The 19,401-nt window shown below is 39.2% G+C and overlaps 1 protein-coding gene across 3 annotated transcripts in view; it reads right to left on the minus strand.

Annotated features, from left to right (window-relative positions):
- Window positions 1–15,034: 15,034 nt before the first annotated feature.
- ldlrad3 (low density lipoprotein receptor class A domain containing 3) overlaps window positions 15,035–19,401 on the minus strand; it is a 181,724-nt gene continuing 177,357 nt past the window's right edge. For all 3 annotated transcript variants that reach the window (XM_061969978.1, XM_061969977.1, XM_061969976.1), the window contains exon 6: window positions 15,035–16,081. In XM_061969978.1, the coding sequence (XP_061825962.1) occupies window positions 15,910–16,081 (172 nt within the window). In that variant the 3' untranslated portion in view covers window positions 15,035–15,909. The remainder of the gene's footprint in view (window positions 16,082–19,401) is intronic.

Raw genomic sequence — 19,401 nt, forward strand, 5'->3', positions numbered from 1 at the left:
ATGAAACTGCCTAACAATAAACCCACATAAGAAACCAAGAACTCGCCCTCGATCATTCTACAGTTATAACATGATTGGGCAGGCACGCTGTTTATATTGTGGGAAAGCGGATGTGAAAACAGGCTGTCGACACGTCACTCAGGTCTACATGGAGCTGGAGGGGGCGTGGCCTCCAGCTCCGCCTGAATTTCGGGAGATTTTCGGGAGAAAATTTGTCCAGGGAGGTTTTCGGGAGAGGCGCTGAATTTCGGGAGTCTCCCGGAAAATCCGGGAGGGTTGGCAAGTATGGTGATGTGATACATTATTTCATATTTGTGTAACTTCTTATCCCAACACTACTTCAAATGTAGCTTATTTAAAAAAGAAGCAGTCTTGATAAAAGTTTTCATTCATTCAAAACAATTTCCCAGTATCGATATTGGTACTCAACCGTACCAATTTTCAGTACTTTTGGTGGTAATGAATACATGTTGATTTGTTTTTCATTTAGAATTTAACAGTGAGCTGATAATAATAACTGTGCTGTCCATTTGTTGTATTTTGTGTATTTTACACTCCTCAGTCTCATTTACGAGTATGAATTCATTTGAGTTTGTCCTCGGTGTGTTGCTGTAGTCAAAAAGAAGTCTGAATCCTTACTCGGATTAAGGATACGCAATGTGCCAATTTAGTCTTTTGTCAAGGCCCTCCAAGACAGTAGATGGCATTGTTGAATAACCTACGGTGTGTTGCCTAGCGAGGAAGTAGTCTTTGCCATTAAAGTGCCAGTATTTTCTTTGGTTGAACCCTACAAAGGGTTTATGCTGTATTTATTACACACCAACTTTGGAGGTGCTTCAAATTTAGAGGTGTTGAAATCATGAAAATAATGTTAATCATGACATAGCCCAGATAAATTAGCATTGAGATACTGTAGCACAGCTTCTAAGTTGTGAGTGCGTTCTATCAGGCATGATTGTTTTGCAACATTTCTTAGAGGCAGTCTACTACGAATACGCCCGTTTGCCCGCCAAATGCTTGAGCTGGTGCCAAGTCATCGACAAGACGTCATGTGCAAGTACAGGTATCAACAATTGGCACCGTTAAACAAGACCCAAAACCAATGAAGTTGGCACGTTGTGTAATTCATAAATAAAAACAGAATACAATGATTTGCAAATCTTTTCCAACCTATATTCAATTAAATAGACTGCAAAGACAAGATACTTAACGTTAGAACTGGAAAACGTTATTTTTTGCAAAGCTCATTTGTAATTTGATACCTGCAACATGTTTCAAAAAAGCTGGCACAAGTGGCAAAAAAGTCTGAGAAAGTTGAGGAATGTTCTTATTTGGAACATCCCACAGGTGAACAGGCTAATTGGGAACAGGTGGGTGCCATGATTGGGTATAAAAGCAGTTTCCATGAAATGCTCAGTCATTCCCAAACAAGGATGGGGCGAGGGTCACCACTTTGTGAACTAATGCGTGAGAAAATTGTTGAACAGTTTAAGAACAATATTTCTAAACGAGCTATTGCAAGGAATTTAGGGATTTCACCATCTAACGTCCGTAATATCAAAAGGTTCAGAGAATTTACGGACATTCGATCCCTCAGGCGGTACTGCATCAAAAACCAGTGTGTAAGGGATATCACCACGTGGGCTCAGGAACTACAGATGGTCGCTTCGCTGGGCCCCAGCTCATCTAAGATGGACTGATGCAAAGTGTAAAAGTGTTCTGTGGTCTGACGAGTCCAAATTGTTTTTGGAAACTGTGGACGTTGTGTTTTACGGAACAAAGAGGAAAAGAACCATCCGGATTGTTATAGGCGCAAAGTTGAAAAGCCAGCATCTGTGATGTATGGGGGTGTATTAGTGCCCAAGGCATGGGTAACTTACACATCTGTGAAGGCATCATTAATGCTGAAAGGTACATACAGGTTTTGGGGCAACATATGCTGCCATCCAAGCAACGTTATCATGGACGCCCCTGCTTATTTCAGCAAGACAATGCCAAGCCACGTGTTACAACAGCGTGGCTTCATAGTAAAAGAGTGTGCGTACTAGACTGGCCTGCCTGTAGTCCAGTCCTGTCTCCCATTGAAAATGTATGGTGCATTATGAAGCCTAAAATACCACTATGGTGACCCCGGACTGTTGAACAACTTAAGCTGTACATCAAGCAAGAATGGGAAATAATTCCACCTGAAAAGCTAAAAAAAATTGGTCTCCTCAGTTCCCAAATGTTTACTGGTGTTGTTAAAAGGAAAGGCCATGTAACACAGTGGTAAAAATGCCCCTGTGCCAACTTTTTTGCAACATGTTTGTGGAGGGAGAGTGTGATCAGCGCGCCTGCAGGAGCAAAGGTCACCGCCTCTGTCCATGGTGCTGAAGACAAGAGCACCATCAGACGGGGGCGTGGCAGTGCTGACGGTGAGACACAGCTGGCAGGTGATTAGATTTCCCAGGTGGTACAAGTTGTCTAATCACCTGTTGTCTTTAAGAGTAGCGGTCGGGAACAGCAGGAGGAGGAGGAGGATTGGTGAGACTGAAAAGTCTGGAGAAAACATACGATCATTAAAAAGCTTGTTAACCCTGCACGCTGGACTCCTGTGCCGTGTCTGACAGAGAAGCGACTTCCACAGTGTTGCTGCCATTAATTTCTAAGTGAATGATTATTTGCACACACAAAAAAAGAAGTTTCTCAGTTCGAACATTTTATATCTTGTCTTTACAGTCTATTCAATTGAATATAAGTTGAAAAGGATTTGCAAATCATAGTATTCTGTTTTTATTTACGAATTACACAACGTGCCAACTTCACTGGTTTTGGGTTTTGTACTTTATGTGACTCGATACTCAGTAGTACCAATGGAATGAAGTCGGTACCTACATAAGTACCCGGACACATTAAAAATACAAATATGTCAATCGTAGTGATCGTTTCCGCCGATTGTGTAATATGTGCAGTGCTCACCTTCATGTGTGATTATGTGCACGGACCTGCTGTGTGTGTCTGTGTGTGTGTGTGTGTGTGTGTGTGTGTGTTTGTGGAGATTCCCACCGTGCTCAGCGTGTCTGGGCTCTGTATGTTTTTGGGGTTGCACGCGTGACTCCACCAGCTGTTCCATTCTCCTCCTTGGCCCCCTCGACTCTACCCAGCCCTCGCCCCTCGCCGGCCCCCCCTCCCTCCGATGAAGAGGCCTGCTCTTCATCTGATAAGGGCCACGCCGGCCTAAACCCTCCGCCTTACAAACAATGCGCCCTCCTACCCCTCCGCGCTCACGCCATTTACATGTGAAAACCCACGGTCTTATCTGCGGAGCGCCAACGTCCCGGCCCAACAGCCAAGTGAACGTACGTGGCCCTGAGATAACTGCGGGACTAAAAGTGAACGCTGAAAAGGAGCACTTGCCTGGTTAAACGTGCACTCAGCGGACACTTCATTAGGGACACCTGCACGACCCAATGAGATCCGGCACAAAAGCGGGATTTGAATAAAGCATTTTGGGGCAGTTTTTAGTGCGGTTGCTTCATGGCACACCTGTACAAGTTACAGAGTCGTAACTAAGGATGTGCTGATTGACATACTTGCCAACCTTGAGACCTTAGAATTCGGGAGATTGGGGGTGGGAGTGGTGGGGGTTTGAGGTGTGCGGGTGCGGGGTTGAGGTGGGCAGGGTTGGGGGGGCGGTGTTTGGTGGTAGCTGGGGTGCATATTGTAGCCCGGAAGAGTTAGAGATGCAAGGGATTCTGGGTATTTGTTCTGTTGTGTTTATGTTGTGTTACGTTGCGGATGTTCCCCCGAAATGTGTTTGTCATTCTTGTTTGGTGTGGGTTCACAGTGTGGCGCATATTTGTAACAGTGTTAAAGTTGTTTATACAGCCCCCCTCAGGGTGACCTGTATGGCTGTTGATCAAGTATGACTTGCAGTCACTCACGTGTGTCTGCAGAAGCCGCATACAACATGTGATGGAGTCGGCACGCAGTTTGTATGGTGAAAAAGCGGACGCGTCGACAGGTTGTAGAGGACGCTAAAGGCAGTGCCGTCACGGCACGCCCTTTAAATTGTTGTCCGGGTGAAAATCGGGAGAAATTCGGGAGAATGGTTGCCCCGGGAGATTTTTGGGAGGGACACTGAAATTCGGGAGTCTCCCGGAGAAATCAGGAGGGTTGGCAAGTATGCTGATCGATCATTATCGGACGATTTTCGCAAAAATGCAGATTTATGTCTTTTAATGCAGATCCCTTCTGGCTGACACTGTATTTGTTTATAGTCCCCCGGCTGACAAGTGGCTAGCAGTTAATTAAGTGTCTCCACACTAAGATAATAATAATAATCATGACAGCAAATAAACCACATTTCTTAGTAAAAGTTTGGGGAGGTTTTTTTTTGTTGTTGTTCACTCAACATCATCAAAGCTCACCTTGAAACATTCACACGCAAAACCAACATTTTGGGAAGAAGAATGAGGTGATGGAAGAAAGGTAACAATATGATAAATATGTTTGTGGCAGCATAGGAGAAAGTTATGCACACATTTGAATTTTGCATCTCATTGCACATAACTGCGGTGTGTTCAAAGACTCTCGGTTAAAATTAGAAACAGAGACGTCACTAGGTTTAGAGGACAGGGGGAGACTTCATCCCCGGGAGATGCACTAATAGTAATATAATCATTATTTTATTTATTTTTTATTTTTTTGCTAGCCATCCACAAGCTTCTGGCAAGCGTCTGCTTGAATTGTTGACCACTCCTCTTGACAAAATTGGTGCAGTTCAGCTAAATTTGTTGGTTTTCTGATATGGACTTGTTTCTTCAGCATTGTCCACACGTTTAAGTCAGGACTTAATTATACTCATAATTACAACAATGAACTATTGGTGTTTTATTGTAGTTTATATCATGGATAAAAACTACATTTGCATTTACCATGCAAATTTTGCATTTCCTTTGGAAATCGAGGTCCCAGAGTCTGGAGGAAGACAGGAGAGGCACAGGATCCACGTTGCCTGAAGTCTAGTGTAAAGTTTCCACCATCAGTGATGGTTTGGGGTGCCATGTCATCTGCTGGTGTCGGTCCACTCTGTTTCCTGAGATCCAGGGTCAACGCAGCCGTCTACCAGCAAGTTTTAGAGCACTTCATGCTTCCTGCTGCTGACCTGCTCTATGGAGATGGAGATTTCAAGTTCCAACAGGACTTGGCGCCTGCACACAGCGCAAAATCTACCCGTGCCTGGTTTACGGACCATGGTATTTCTGTTCTAAATTGGCCCGCCAACTCCCCTGACCTTAGCCCCATAGAAAATCTGTGGGGTATTCTGAAAAGGAAGATGCAGAATGCCAGACCCAAAAACGCAGAAGAGTTGAAGGCCACTATCAGAGCAACCTGGGCTCTCATAACACCTGAGCAGTGCCAGAAACTCATCGACTCCATGCCACGCCGCATTAACGCAGTAATTGAGGCAAAAGGAGCTCCAACCAAGTATTGAGTATTGTACATGCTCATATTTTTCATTTTCATACTTTTCAGTTGGCCAACATTTCTAAAAATCCCTTTTTTGTATTAGCCTTAAGTAATATTCTAATTTTGTGACACACGGAATTTTGGATTTTCATTTGTTGCCACTTCAAATCATCAAAATTAAATGAAATAAACATTTGAATGCATCAGTCTGTGTGCAATGAATAAATATAATGTACAAGTTACACCTTTTGAATGCAATTACTGAAATAAATCAAGTTTTTCAAAATATTCTAATTTACTGGCTTTTACCTGTGTATGTATATATATATATATATATATATATATATATATATATATATATATATATATATATAGTGTATATATATATATATATATATATATATGTATGGTAATTGCAGATGAGGTCAGGATGCCACCCGAACGCCTCCCTAGGGAGGTGTTTCGGGCACGTCCGACCGGTAGGAGGCCACGGGGAAGACCCAGGACACGTTGGGAAGACTATGTCTCCCGGCTGGCCTGGGAACGCCTCAGGATCCCCCGGGAGGAGCTGGACGAAATGGCTGGGGAGAGGGAAGTCTGGGCTTCCCTGCTTAGGCTGCCGCCCCTGCGACCCGACCTCGGATAAGCAGAAGAAAATGGAAGAATGGAATTGTAGATGCGGACAGACTCACCACGTTAAGAGCATCTTTCTTGTTCGGACACACGTTTCCCCAACGATTTCGCCATTTTTCTTCCTCGCGCACTAATTGACTGAAAGAGCACGCACTCGATGTCACGTTATTGATGGGAAAATGCATTTTTAGACAATATGATTTGCCTGAGTGGCTAAAAGACAAGCGGTACAAGAGTAACAAGCGGTAGAAAATGGATTAATGAATGGGCGAGGAAGGACAGATTAAAAAATATTAATAAAAACAAATGAATAAATAAAAATAAAACTTTTTTTTTTTTTACTTGGGACTTACCGCGGGCCAGATTTTGGACGCTGGCAGGCCGTATCCGGCCCACGGGCCGTAGTTTGAGGACCCAGGTTTATATTATTCACTGATGCTAAATAGATCAAAACTTGACATATTAATAATCATATTTAAGTGAATAATGAAAATATTTAAATTTGTATTCTGTCCACTTTATATTGAAATAGTGTGCACTTTTTTTGCAAAGAAAGTTTGTAAAAAAAAAAATTCATACAAAACCGAATGACTTAAGGCAGGGGTCGGCAACCTTCAGCATACAAAGAGCCATTTGAGACCATTTCCCACCAAAGTTAACCCACCTAGAGCTGCAAAACTCTGTTTGAGCCCGAAAATGACAAGAACACTACTTTTAGTTTCATTACATTTAAGCTAAAGTATTTATGAAATCAAACACTAGACAGAATATGACATAGCAAGTATTTTTGCTCTGATCAGCTTTCCGCAGCAGTTCCGGAACTGCTCTTTTTCGGTCATCTCCAGCTTGGTAGTATTTTTCCGCAAATACTGTGTGTTGATTCTGGAAATGTATTTCCACATTTGATTTTTTATTGTTTGCTATTTTCTCCTCACATATTAAGCACACAGGTGAACCAATCTCGTCAACAGTAAACGCAAATGAAACTGTCCATGTAGCATTAAATGTTTGATTTTCATCAGAAATGTTTCTCTTTTTGATTTGTCCATTGCTAATTTACTGGGGGTCGACCACTAAAAACAATGCAATTGCTTGGCAGCAAAAGATGACGCATCGGGGGTGTTACGTACATTTCGATGTAAAATATTGCAAGATCACAAACTCTGAAATAAAAACGACTACATTAATATAGACTAAGTAAATAAAATAAATTAAAATTAAATAGCCATTATTTATTTACATTTTTTAAAAGCCAAATGGAGCCAGGCTGGAGGCATGAAAGAGCCGCATGCGGCTCCAGAGCCGTGGGCTGCAGACCCCTGACTTAGGGCATTTCTCTAGATGTGTTGCAATCATGTTAATTCCATATTTAAAAGTCAAAAACCTAATTAAGGTTTTCACATTTGTTTTAAAAATCTGGTTTCAACCAAATCCAGATCTAGATACCAAGTGTGTGTTTGGGGCAGTGACCTTGGGTTTCGGGGGGTATAATCGGCCTTTCATGAGTCTTGTGGGGGCCAATAATTTTGGTGCTAAATTCCAAGCGGTAATCAATAGATTATAAATAAATGTAGCGATCGGAATTAAACTCAAAGTAACGTTTCTTCTTCACAAAAATACTCAAAAGTAAAAAGTAGTTGCATTAAAACTACTCTGACAAATACAATTGATCCAAAAAGTTAATTTACTTTGGAATTGTGCCCATTATTCACAATCCTTATGGAAGAAGAGAACACACGTCTTTCTTTTTTTATGCATTCTAAGTCGTAAAACACAACATAAACATGGTGGCTAACAATGCAGCTGATGGAAGTACTTTATTGCGGCCATAAAGCCCTCGAACATCTAAAACCGCCATCCAAAAAGCGCCAACAATACTCCGTTTACATGTCGTGACCTGAATATTAACCAACTATTAGCGATATTGTTGTTAAAAGCGCTAATACGGATGAACTACTTTTAGCAGTGTCGCGATCACAGTACAGCTATGGACATATTAAGCCGGCGAGCTGCTGCATCTCCTCTGAGTTAGTAAAAGTTAATATGAGATTCTGAAACTGTGATATGCAAAATAACCATTTGATTAAAGTACAGTGTTTTATGTTCCTATAGTCAGATACAAGTGTTACTGTTCAAACTGGGTGTAATGTTACAGTGGCCAAAAATATTAAATATACTTGTTTAAATAAGACATCTGCCTTGACTTTAATGAATACTTAGGCCTACTGCGCTACTGTACTTCAATGTTGGTCATTATGGTGGTACTCGGGGAGCCAGGTCTATTTGTGAGGGGGTACATGGCGAAAAAGGTTTAAAAATCACAGATTGAAAATCATACCTCTCACCTGTATAGTAGAAGTTTGTTGCCCACAAACTGAGAAGTTGGTCACCTTTGACCTCCAATGTATACCCAAGATGGCGAGAAAGACACAAAAAGATGCATTTTTTTGGCCCATCTTTCTTTTTTTAACCTGCATGAGGATTATGATTAATTTTTCATCCAAAAACGGGAAGATATAAACATCCCATCAGTCAGCATCCAAGTGAGAGCAGACATTGTACAGTAGTTGACTATTTTATAATGTTCGTAGTTTTATATTTCTCGTTTAGCACTCAGCAATAGTGCAACTTGATAGATCTGCTATCACTCAGCTTCTAAAACTTGTAGCTCATCCTCCTTATATTCAGGCTCAAAAATATAAGGTTCTGGATCATCATTTGTCCAAAAGTAATCCTTGATGGATCTCATGAAGTCTGCACGATTGGTAGTTTTGTTGCTGAAGGAAATAGTCAACGTTTGATGCGGCTGTGAATTAATTTGCAGCCGCATGACGAAAAAGAGCAAAATATGTATAATATTACATGTTATTATTACATATATTACATATTACATACCGTATTTTTCGGACTATAAGTCGCAGTTTTTTTCATAGTTGGCCCCGGGGTGCGACTTATACTCAGGAGCAACTTATGTGTGAAATTATTAACACATTACCGTAAAATATCAAATAATATTATTTAGCTCATTCACGTAAGAGACTAGACGTATAAGATTTCAGGGGATTTAGCGATTAGGGGTGACAGATTGTTTGGTAAACGTATAGCATGTTCTATATGTTATAGTTATTTGAATGACTCTTACCATAATATGTTACGTTAACATACCAGGCACGTTCTCAGTTGGTTATTTATGCCTCATATAACGTACACTTATTCAGCCTGTTGTTCACTATTCTTTATTATTTTAAATTGCCTTTCAAATGTCTATTCTTGGTGTTGGGTTTTATCAAATACATTTCCCCAAAAAATGTGACTTATACTCCAGTGTGACTTACATGTTTTTTTCCTTCTTTATTATGCATTTACGGCCGGTGCGACTTATACTCCGGAGCGACTTATGCTCTGAAAAATACGGTACTTACAGCATGTATATAAAACATTGATGGAGGTGTTTTGATGTTTTTAGAGTACATTGTCAGCGGACTCTTGGTAGTCTTTATTTTTTTTAGTTAGAATGCATAAAAAAGAAAGACAAATGTGTTCTTGTCTTACATACGGATTGTGAATAATAAGCAAAAAATAAATAAAAATGCAGTTCTCCTTTCAGTAAATAGCCTCTGAATATTTGTTTTCTAGTTTGTTTTTCTTGTTAAGACCATGTTCCATGATAAAATTGTGGCGTTTTTGGTGAATAATAATAGCATTTCAATTAATTTTAACGGGGAATGTCAATTAGGGACACAAGTATTTTGAGTCACAGGACTAAATAAAACAATGAGCTGAAGCACTACTGCATTCCTTTGTCTATATAAATATACGCCACACATACACACCCCAAACCCCCAACCCAACGCAAATCCCATAACTGCGGCCTACCATCATGACCTCGCACTCCCTTCCCTCTGTTGCTAGATATCTCGAGATGTACGTTGTAATATGTATATGTGCTTTGCTATGGAGGTTTTTTTCCCACTCCAGACTGGGCCCCCTTAGGAGCCCAGTCTAGATTGTATTTTTTTACTCATCCATCCCAAGCGTTTTATCTTTTTCCCATCCTTTACGGGGCACCTTGTGGCAACCCATCAGCGTTCCTGTTCTGTAACCCTGTACACGGTTTGTTTTGTCTAATCTTGAACGGGTTTGTGCTGAAAACAAAGTTTCGTTGTACTTGTGCAATGACAATAAAGACCTACCTATCTATCTATCTATCTATCTATCTATTGGGACAGTTTGGTGTAGCATGTGAGAAATGAGTGAATGAACAAGAAGGATTTGGTCCTCATCAGTTCTGTGCTATTCCCAGGAATCCAACAGCTGTCACACAGAGCAGAGCGACTTGGAGGACAGACCAGGCCAAGTGGCCTGCAGGCTTTTAATTAAAGTCTGTGTAGTTAAGGGCCGCGGCTAAGCAAATATGGGCCTCTTGCATCAGATTTTAAGCTGAGCGAGAAAGAAAGGCTCTCAGGAAGCAGGATGGAGAATGTGTCTTGAGGAGAGAGATCTTGGTATGATGTCATCTGATGTACAGTCTAATGATGTGATACAGAGGGGCACATTATAATAATGGGGGACATTATAACCATAATAGGACATTTGCATCGACTTTGATACATTTAATATAGTGCAGATATATCCTTGAATTAATTTATGTTAACAGTAAAAGTTGTTACTTTTAAAAACATACACTTGACATACAAACCCCGTTTCCATATGAGTTGGGAAATTGTGTTAGATGTAAATATAAACGGAATACAATGATTTGCAAATCATTTTCAACCCATATTCAGTTGAATATGCTACAAAGACAACATATTTGATGTTCAAACTGATAAACTTTTTTTTTTTGCAATAATCATTAACTTTAGAATTTGATGCCAGCAACACTTGACAAAGAAGTTGGGAAAGGTGGCAATAAATACTGATAAAGTTGAGGAATGCTCATCAAACACTTATTTGGAACATCCCACAGGTGTGCAGGCTAATTGGGAACAGGTGGGTGCCATGATTGGGTATAAAAACAGCTTCCCAAAAATGCTCAGTCTTTCACAAGAAAGGATGGGGCGGGGCACACCCCTTTGTCCACAACTGCGTGAGCAAATAGTCAAACAGTTTAAGAACAACGTTTCTCAAAGTGCAATTGCAAGAAATTTAGGGATTTCAACATCTACGGTCCATAATATCATCAAAAGGTTCAGAGAATCTGGAGAAATCACTGCACGTAAGCGGCATGGCCGGAAACCAACATTGAATGTCCGTGACCTTCGATCCCTCAGACGGCACTGTATCAGAAACCGACATCAATCTTTAAAGGATATCACCACATGGGCTCAGGAACACTTCAGAAAACCACTGTCACTAAATACAGTTGGTCGCTACATCTGTAAGTGCAAGTTAAAGCTCTACTATGCAAAGCGAAAGCCATTTATCAACAACATCCAGAAACGACGCCGGCTTCTCTGGGCCCGGGATCATCTAAGATAGACTGATGCAAAGTCTAAAAGTGTTCTGTGGTCTGACGAGTCCACATTTCAAATTGTTTTTGGAAATATTCGACATCGTGTCATCCGGACCAAAGGGGAAGCGAACAATCCAGACTGTTATCGACGCAAAGTTCAAAAGCCAGCATGTGTGATGGTATGGGGGAGCATTAGTGCCCAAGGCATGGGTAACTTACACATCTGTGAAGGCACCATTAATGCTGAAAGGTACATACAGGTTTTGGAGCAACATATGCTGCCATCTAAGCGCCGTCTTTTTCATGGACGCCCCTGCTTATTTCAGCAAGACAATGCCAAGCCACATTCAGCATGTGTTACAACAGCGTGGCTTTGTAAAAAAAAAGAGTGCGGGTACTTTCCTGGCCCGCCTACAGTCCAGACCTGTCTCCCATCGAAAATGTGTGGCGCATTATGAAGCGTAAAATACAACAGCGGAGACCCCGGACTGTTGAACGACTGAAGCTCTACATAAAACAAGAATGGGAAAGAATTCCACTTTCAAAGCTTCAACAATTAGTTTCCTCAGTTCCCAATCGTTTATTGAGTGTTGTTAAAAAAAGTGGTGAACATGCCCTTTCCCAACTACTTTGGCATGTGTTGCAGCCATGAAATTCTAAGTTAATTATTATTTGCCAAAAAAAAATAAAGTTTATGAGTTTGAATATCAAATATCTTGTCTTTGTAGTGCATTCAATTGAATATGGATTGAAAGGGATTTGCAAATCATTGTATTCCGTTTATATTTACATCCAACACAATTTCCCAACTCATATGGAAACAGGGTTTGTAAATGATAAGGTGGCAATAGTTGCTTAAGAAATCAAAGCAAGTCAAAAACTGTTCATTTCTGCAACAACAGTGACATCTGTTGGTGGAAACGACAAACTACAACATCACAACTATAAGCCATTTCTTCCAAGTTTTTTAATACGCATATACATGTATGTACAGGACAAAAGTTTGGACACACCTTATTTCAATGTGTTTTCGTTATTTTCATGACTACTTACATTGTAGATTGTCACTGAAGGCATCAAATCTATGACACCTGTGAAGGGAAAACCATTTCAGGTGAGTACCTCTTGAAGCTCTTAGAGAATGCCAAGAGTGCGCAAAACAATAGTCAGAGCAAAGGGTGGCTATTTTGAAGAAACTAGAATATAAAACATGTTTTCAGTTATTTCACCTTTTTTTTGTTAAGTACATAACTCCACATGTGTTCATTTGTAGTTTTGATGCCTTCAGTGACAATCCACAATGTAAATAGTCATGAAAATAAAGAAATCCCATGTGAGAAGGTGTGTCTAAACTTTTGGCCTGTACTGTATATAAAACTGTGTGTGGATTTATGATTGCATTGATTCGAAGGTGTGCGCGGAACAATGTGTATGCACATGCATGACTCTATAAATCATGTCCCTTGTTGCTATAAATACATCCGAAAATAATCATTTATGATTGGCGTTTACAAACTCAGTTTGCAATACTGTCCTGAGAAAATACTGCCATTTTGACAGAAAATAGCGTACCGTCTTGTGTTATTATATAAGAAAAATGCACATAATTGTGTCACTTTTTTTTTTTTTTTTAGGTGAGCGGGGGGGTAAGTTATTTATACATTTTATTCAAGTTTTTTTTAATGCCAATATTTCTTAATTTACAGGGCAGAAGTAAACAAAAGGCAACAAGACAAACACAGTACATTTAAACACAGATCCTTCAGTTATTAATGATTTCATTTAACATTGTCAATAATTAATTAACAATTACCCAAATTCATACACAAAATTCCAGCAAACAAATTAGATGTTTTTGTTTTTCTACACACATCTAAATGCCAAATAACCTTCATGAAAAGTAAACTTTTTTTGTTGAAAGGATGACAAGAAATGTGCTTCTTCCACTGTTGTACATTATAATTGTTTTTAATAATGCACCGTGTATGTTCCCAAAATAAATTTAATGTCCAGTTTGCAGGAAATGCTCTGCTAAATTGCAGACTAAATATTACTTAATCTATTTCAATACATCTAAATGGTCCAAGTATCTGGTTCATGTTGTATCTGGAATAATTTATATCAAACAAGCGGTTATGAAATATTGTGAGGGGGAACAAGGCAATGTATTGCAGTTAAAAGCTAATACCCGGTAGTTGAAATGAAAATACCACTAAAATTACCGCTGCTTAGGATACAATGTAATCGTTTGTACAACAGTAACATAAAATACAAATATGAGTATGTATTTGCTGCTTTTGTATATTACTAACATGTTTTCCCAAAACTACATTAAATTACGGTTAAGTGTTAACAAATAAGGCAAAAACTAACAATCTATAGATCAGAATGTTGTATACTTCTGCTTGAGTAGTTTATAAAATCTAATCCCATTTTGGAATAGAATACAGGTCACTTTAATTAATGTGCCACCAAAGAGTGTGTTCCACAACGAAGAACACATTCTGTACACAATCTGCTGAAAACTACATTTGTCACATTTTGAGAGGCTGCATTTGCTGCCTCATTCCTGTTAGAATTCTGCGTGTGACTGCAGCATTAAGGGGGCTAGAGCGGCCGTGCCAGCAACTTCAGGGTTGCAGGTTCGGTTCCAGCTTCCGCCGTCCTAGTCACGCCCGTTGTGTCGTTGGGCAACACACTTCACCCTTGCTCCTGATTGGTCGTGGTTATTGCCTTGTGTGTTTGAGTGGGTGAATGCGATGTATAATGTGAAAGGCTTTTCTATGAGGGGCCGTTAGGGACATTATTCAGAATTACCTCTTACATACACTACTGAAATGCTCTCACATAAACAACTGAAATGTTTTTCTCTCACACACTACTGACACACTCTTATACACACTACTGAAACACTCTCATACACACTACTGAAACACTCTTATACACACTACTGAAATGGTCTCACATAAACAACTGAAATGTTTTTCTCTCACTCACACTACTGAAACACTCTTAAACACACTACTGAAATGCTCTCACAAACTGAAATATTTTTCTCTCACACATTACTGAAACACTTTTATACACACTACTGAAATGCTCTCACATAAACAACTGAAATGTTATGCTCTCACATAAACAACTGAAATGTTTTTCTCTCACACACTACTGACACACTCTTATACACACTACTGAAACACTCTCATACACACTACTGAAACACTCTTATACACACTACTGAAATGCTCTCACATAAACAACTGAAATGTTTTTCTCTCACACACACTACTGACACACTCTTATACACACTACTGAAACACTCTCATGCACACTACTGAAATGGTCTCACATAAATGTTTTTCTCTCACACACTACTGAAACACTCTTAAACACACTACTGAAATGCTCTCACATGAACTGAAATATTTTTCTCTCACACATTACTGAAACACTTATACACACTACTGAAATGCTCTCACATAAACAACTGAAATGTTTTTCAACACTCTTAAACACACTACTGAAATGCTCTCACATAAACAACTGAAATATTTTTCTCTCACACACTACTGAAACACTCTCATACACACGAATGAAACACGCTTATACACACTACTGAAATGCTCTCACATAAACAACTGAAATATTTTTCTGTCATACACAACACTGAAACACTCTTCTACACACTACTGAAATGCTCTCACATAAACAACTGAAATGTTTTTCTTTCTCACACACTACTGAAACACTCTCATACACACTGTTGAAACACTCTTATACACACTACTGAAATGGGGTTTGTAGTGGGTTCAATCCTGGGCTCAGGATCTTTCTGTGTGGAGTTTGCATGTTCTCCCCGTGACTGCGTGGGTTCCCTCCGGCTACTCCGGCTTCCTCCCACTTCCCTCCTGTAATATTACATACAATAAATTACCCTTTTTTTACTCAAATAGTTCCTAGTTTTAGGGATTGATACATTATTCAAAAAGTAATAATGAAGCTACCTATTATTTTACGTAACACTAAGCATGAAAATATCTGACACAATCTGGATGACAATGAAGACTCGGGTCCTTGGAAGGGTGGAGCCACTGTTCTACAAAGTACACACACAATCTTATTGGCACTCGTTAACACACACTTCCTTTAGGTAACTACAGTATCTAAAGCCTTAAGTAGGTTATAGGTAGTATTCCTTCCCAAGAACTAAATTCTGCTGACACGCACTGAGTCATTCTGAAATGAAGCACGTGTAGTTCTTTAAAAAGTCCAGCAGGTGGAGCCGAAATACAAGATGAATGTGTTCAGCCTTGTGGCTGCAGGTCTACATTGAGGAATGTGCTGCTAAACTTTACTGTCTACCAGAGAGGCTAAAGCTCCTCTGACACCTGTCTAGAATTTAATCCAGATGAGGCGTTCAAGGACATAGTTCTGAGTGCGGCAGATGCAGAAGGGCTATTGTAACGAGGCAAGTCGCCCTCTGAAGCCGCTTCCCCGTCTGGGAGGTAAGGAGGAGGAGGAAGATCAAACCAGGGAGGCCGACTGCGGGACAAGAAAAACAGATGATTGGATATGGCACAGAATATGTTGTTAAATAATCTACATTTTTCAACATAATCACAAATGTAGTAAAGTAAGTACCACTGATAGTCACATACAAAGAGTGCAAAGAGTGGTCAAGACGGCTCAGAAGATCATCGGCCGCCCTCTCCCCTCTCTGACGGACATCTACACCTCCCGCTGCCTCAACAGAGCCAGTGCCATCATCAAGGACAGCACCCACCCTGGCTCTGACCTGTTCCACCTGCTGCCCTCTGGGAAGCGCTACAGGTGCATTAAAACCAAAACAAACAGGCTAAAGAACAGCTTCTTCCCCAGGGCCATAACCATTCTGAACGGACTGCCCCATTGTCCCTCATAACTGCCTTCTCTTCGGTGCAATAACCCATTCCACCAACCACCCTGTTTTTGTTTTTGTTTTTTTCATGTATATATTCATTTCACACCATATTCATTGCACTTCTACATTTTTTATATTTTTATATATTTGCACATTGTTTTTCTAGCATGCACACATCGCACTGTATGGAATGGCCTCAATCTCGTTACCTTGCGTAATGACAATAAAGCTGATTCTGATTCTGATTCTGATACACACGAGGTGTGGTGAAATTACCCTCTGCATTTGACCCATCCCCTTGTTCCACTCCCTGGGAGTTGAGGAAAGCAGTGAGCAGCAGCGATGGCCGCGCTCGGGAATCATTTTGGTGATTTAACCCCCAATTCTAACCCTTGATGCTGAGTGCCAAGCAGGGAGGTAATGGCTCCCATTTTTATAGTCCTTGGTATGACTCGGCCGGGCTTTGAACTCACGACCTACCGATAACAGACAATATACTGTATTTGAATGTTTTTATCATTTGTATTCTTGGCAATTGATGACAGCATGAAGCTACAACTATGCTGAAAAGAATTACAGCATTTAACAGTATTTTTTCACAGTCAAGTACAGCAACCAAAATGTACTGTATCATTACAAAAGTGACTGTAAAAATGTACACAGCATTTAACTTATTTCACAATAAAATACTGTAATCATAGTCCTCTTTATCTATTTTTTATCTATCCATTTATTATCCTATTTATCTGTACAGTAATCTATTTATTTATACCTGCACCTTGTTGCTCTCTTATCCTGCACTACAACAAGTTAATGCAAGGGAATTGTGTTCTTATCTGTACTGTGAAGTTCAAATTTGAATGACAATTAAAGGAAGTCTAAGTCTAAGTCTCTGTAATATCACAACAAACTATTGTGAATTCAAACCGATTCGTCCCAATAGGCGTTCCGTAGACTATGTCCTACACTCTTGTGTAGTAAGTGGTGGTATGCTGTTAAACCCACAGAGTAAATTACAACTGTGTAATATTATAATTATGAAATTACAGAATATAGTTGTAATTTTTTTGCAATTTACTATAAAATTACTTTTGTCAAGTTACGGAATTTAGTTCTAACTTTATGGTAAATTATCGTAAAATCACAGCTATGTAGTTACAGTAAATTTCTGTAAAGATATTTCACAGTAAATTACCGTAAATCTTACTGTAAAAGTAATGTAATTATTAACTGTAATTTGCAGTGCATTTACAATGAAAATTGTTATACTGTGGAGTGTAGATTTAATCATTTATCGTCATTGTTAAAAATAATACCAATACTATTACAATTTACACTCTCTCCAGGATGTCACTGACATTTTTGTTATTGTCAGCTTTTGCAAAAAGTTGTGATGTTGTGAAAAATAGTGACGTATTTCCCAATATTGCATCAGTTTGCATGAATTTGGTATCAACTGTTCTTTTTTTTTACCTTAACACCTAAAAAGCACATCAATTAAAATATGCTTCATATTCACACATTTGGAAAATAAACTCACTTGTTTTGCACAGAGAAATTAAACCTAATTTATGAGTGGACACAGAGCATAACAAAAGAGCACTCTCTCTTAACATATTGTGTAAATACATATACACAGTATAAAAACCAGTCTTGTCAAATGATTAATTTGTTCAGATTAATCACACTTTTGAATTTGGATTAATTTTATTGTCAGACTGTCTTACAAGATATTATTTCAATGTTTTAGTTAGATGCATGTCATTTATTTGCCCAAAACTTGCAGATAGTTTTATCTAAAGTCCCATTACGGTTTATTTTGGAGTGAAATTTGCCTTTGAACTCCTCTTTGACCTGATGTATGCAATGACCTGATCACAGACCATATATCAACCAATCCTGCCTAAGGTAACGGAGCATGTACAACCAAAATAAATTGCGTGATTAAACTGCGTTTATACAGGATTAATGCAATATTTTTTTGTGATTAATCACAAAAGTAAACCATTTGACAACCATAAGAAAAAACAAAGGGTTTCTTATTGCCCACTGTCTGCTCTGTTATCCACATTCTCTGTGTATGTAGTTAGTTGTACATTTGTGTTTATGTTTCAAATAGGGCTGTCAACCGATTAAAACATTTAATCACGATTAATCACATTTTTCTATGAAGTCTTGGTTTTTATTCTGTAGTGAACTCGTAATTAAACACAACTATTGGTATGGACTGAGGGTCACACAGGACTTGAGCACGTTAATTGTATGTCAAAAGAAATACTGCCGTAGATTAAATTTTTGTTAACTTGTTATTATCGCGTTAACTTTGACAGCCCTAATTTGAATAGATTGCTTTTGTTGAGAACTTCGTTGAACTGTATAACAATATTTTTGTTTGTAAATGAGACTTTTGTCTCCATCCATTCTGCTGGTCACTTGAAACAGAATTCCGTAACATTATTTTCAAGGAAAATGTTTTGACAACTAATTCAGATCGATACGGTACCTGGGTATCGATACCGCTACTCAATGGTACAAATTTGCAGTACATTCTGTATGTATGTATGAATGCGAATAGCTAAATAAAAAACATTATTTTTAAACACATTACACTTAGCTGTGCTGTCCAATTGTTATCTTTTTTTCTTACACGTCTGTCTCATTTTTAAGTACTTTACTGTGTTATATAGTAGAGTTTGCATGGAGATGCAATCCCAAAACATCAGATGGCAGTAGTGCGTAGGCTGTTACCTCGTACCTAGCAAAGAAGTAGCCTTTGCTATTAAGTTGCCAGTATTTTCTTTTGTCAAGCCCTACAAAGTGTTTATACTGTAAGTAATGTACATATTACACACCAGCAGTTTGAATGTAACGTACACTTTAGTTGTAGTTTTCATTACCAAATCTGGGGGTGTAGAAATCGCCATGTAAAATCGCTAAGGCTTACCGTAATATTCAGCATGTC

Source organism: Nerophis lumbriciformis, linkage group LG10 (assembly GCF_033978685.3).
Source record: "Nerophis lumbriciformis linkage group LG10, RoL_Nlum_v2.1, whole genome shotgun sequence".
NCBI classification, from domain to species: Eukaryota; Metazoa; Chordata; class Actinopteri; order Syngnathiformes; family Syngnathidae; genus Nerophis; species Nerophis lumbriciformis.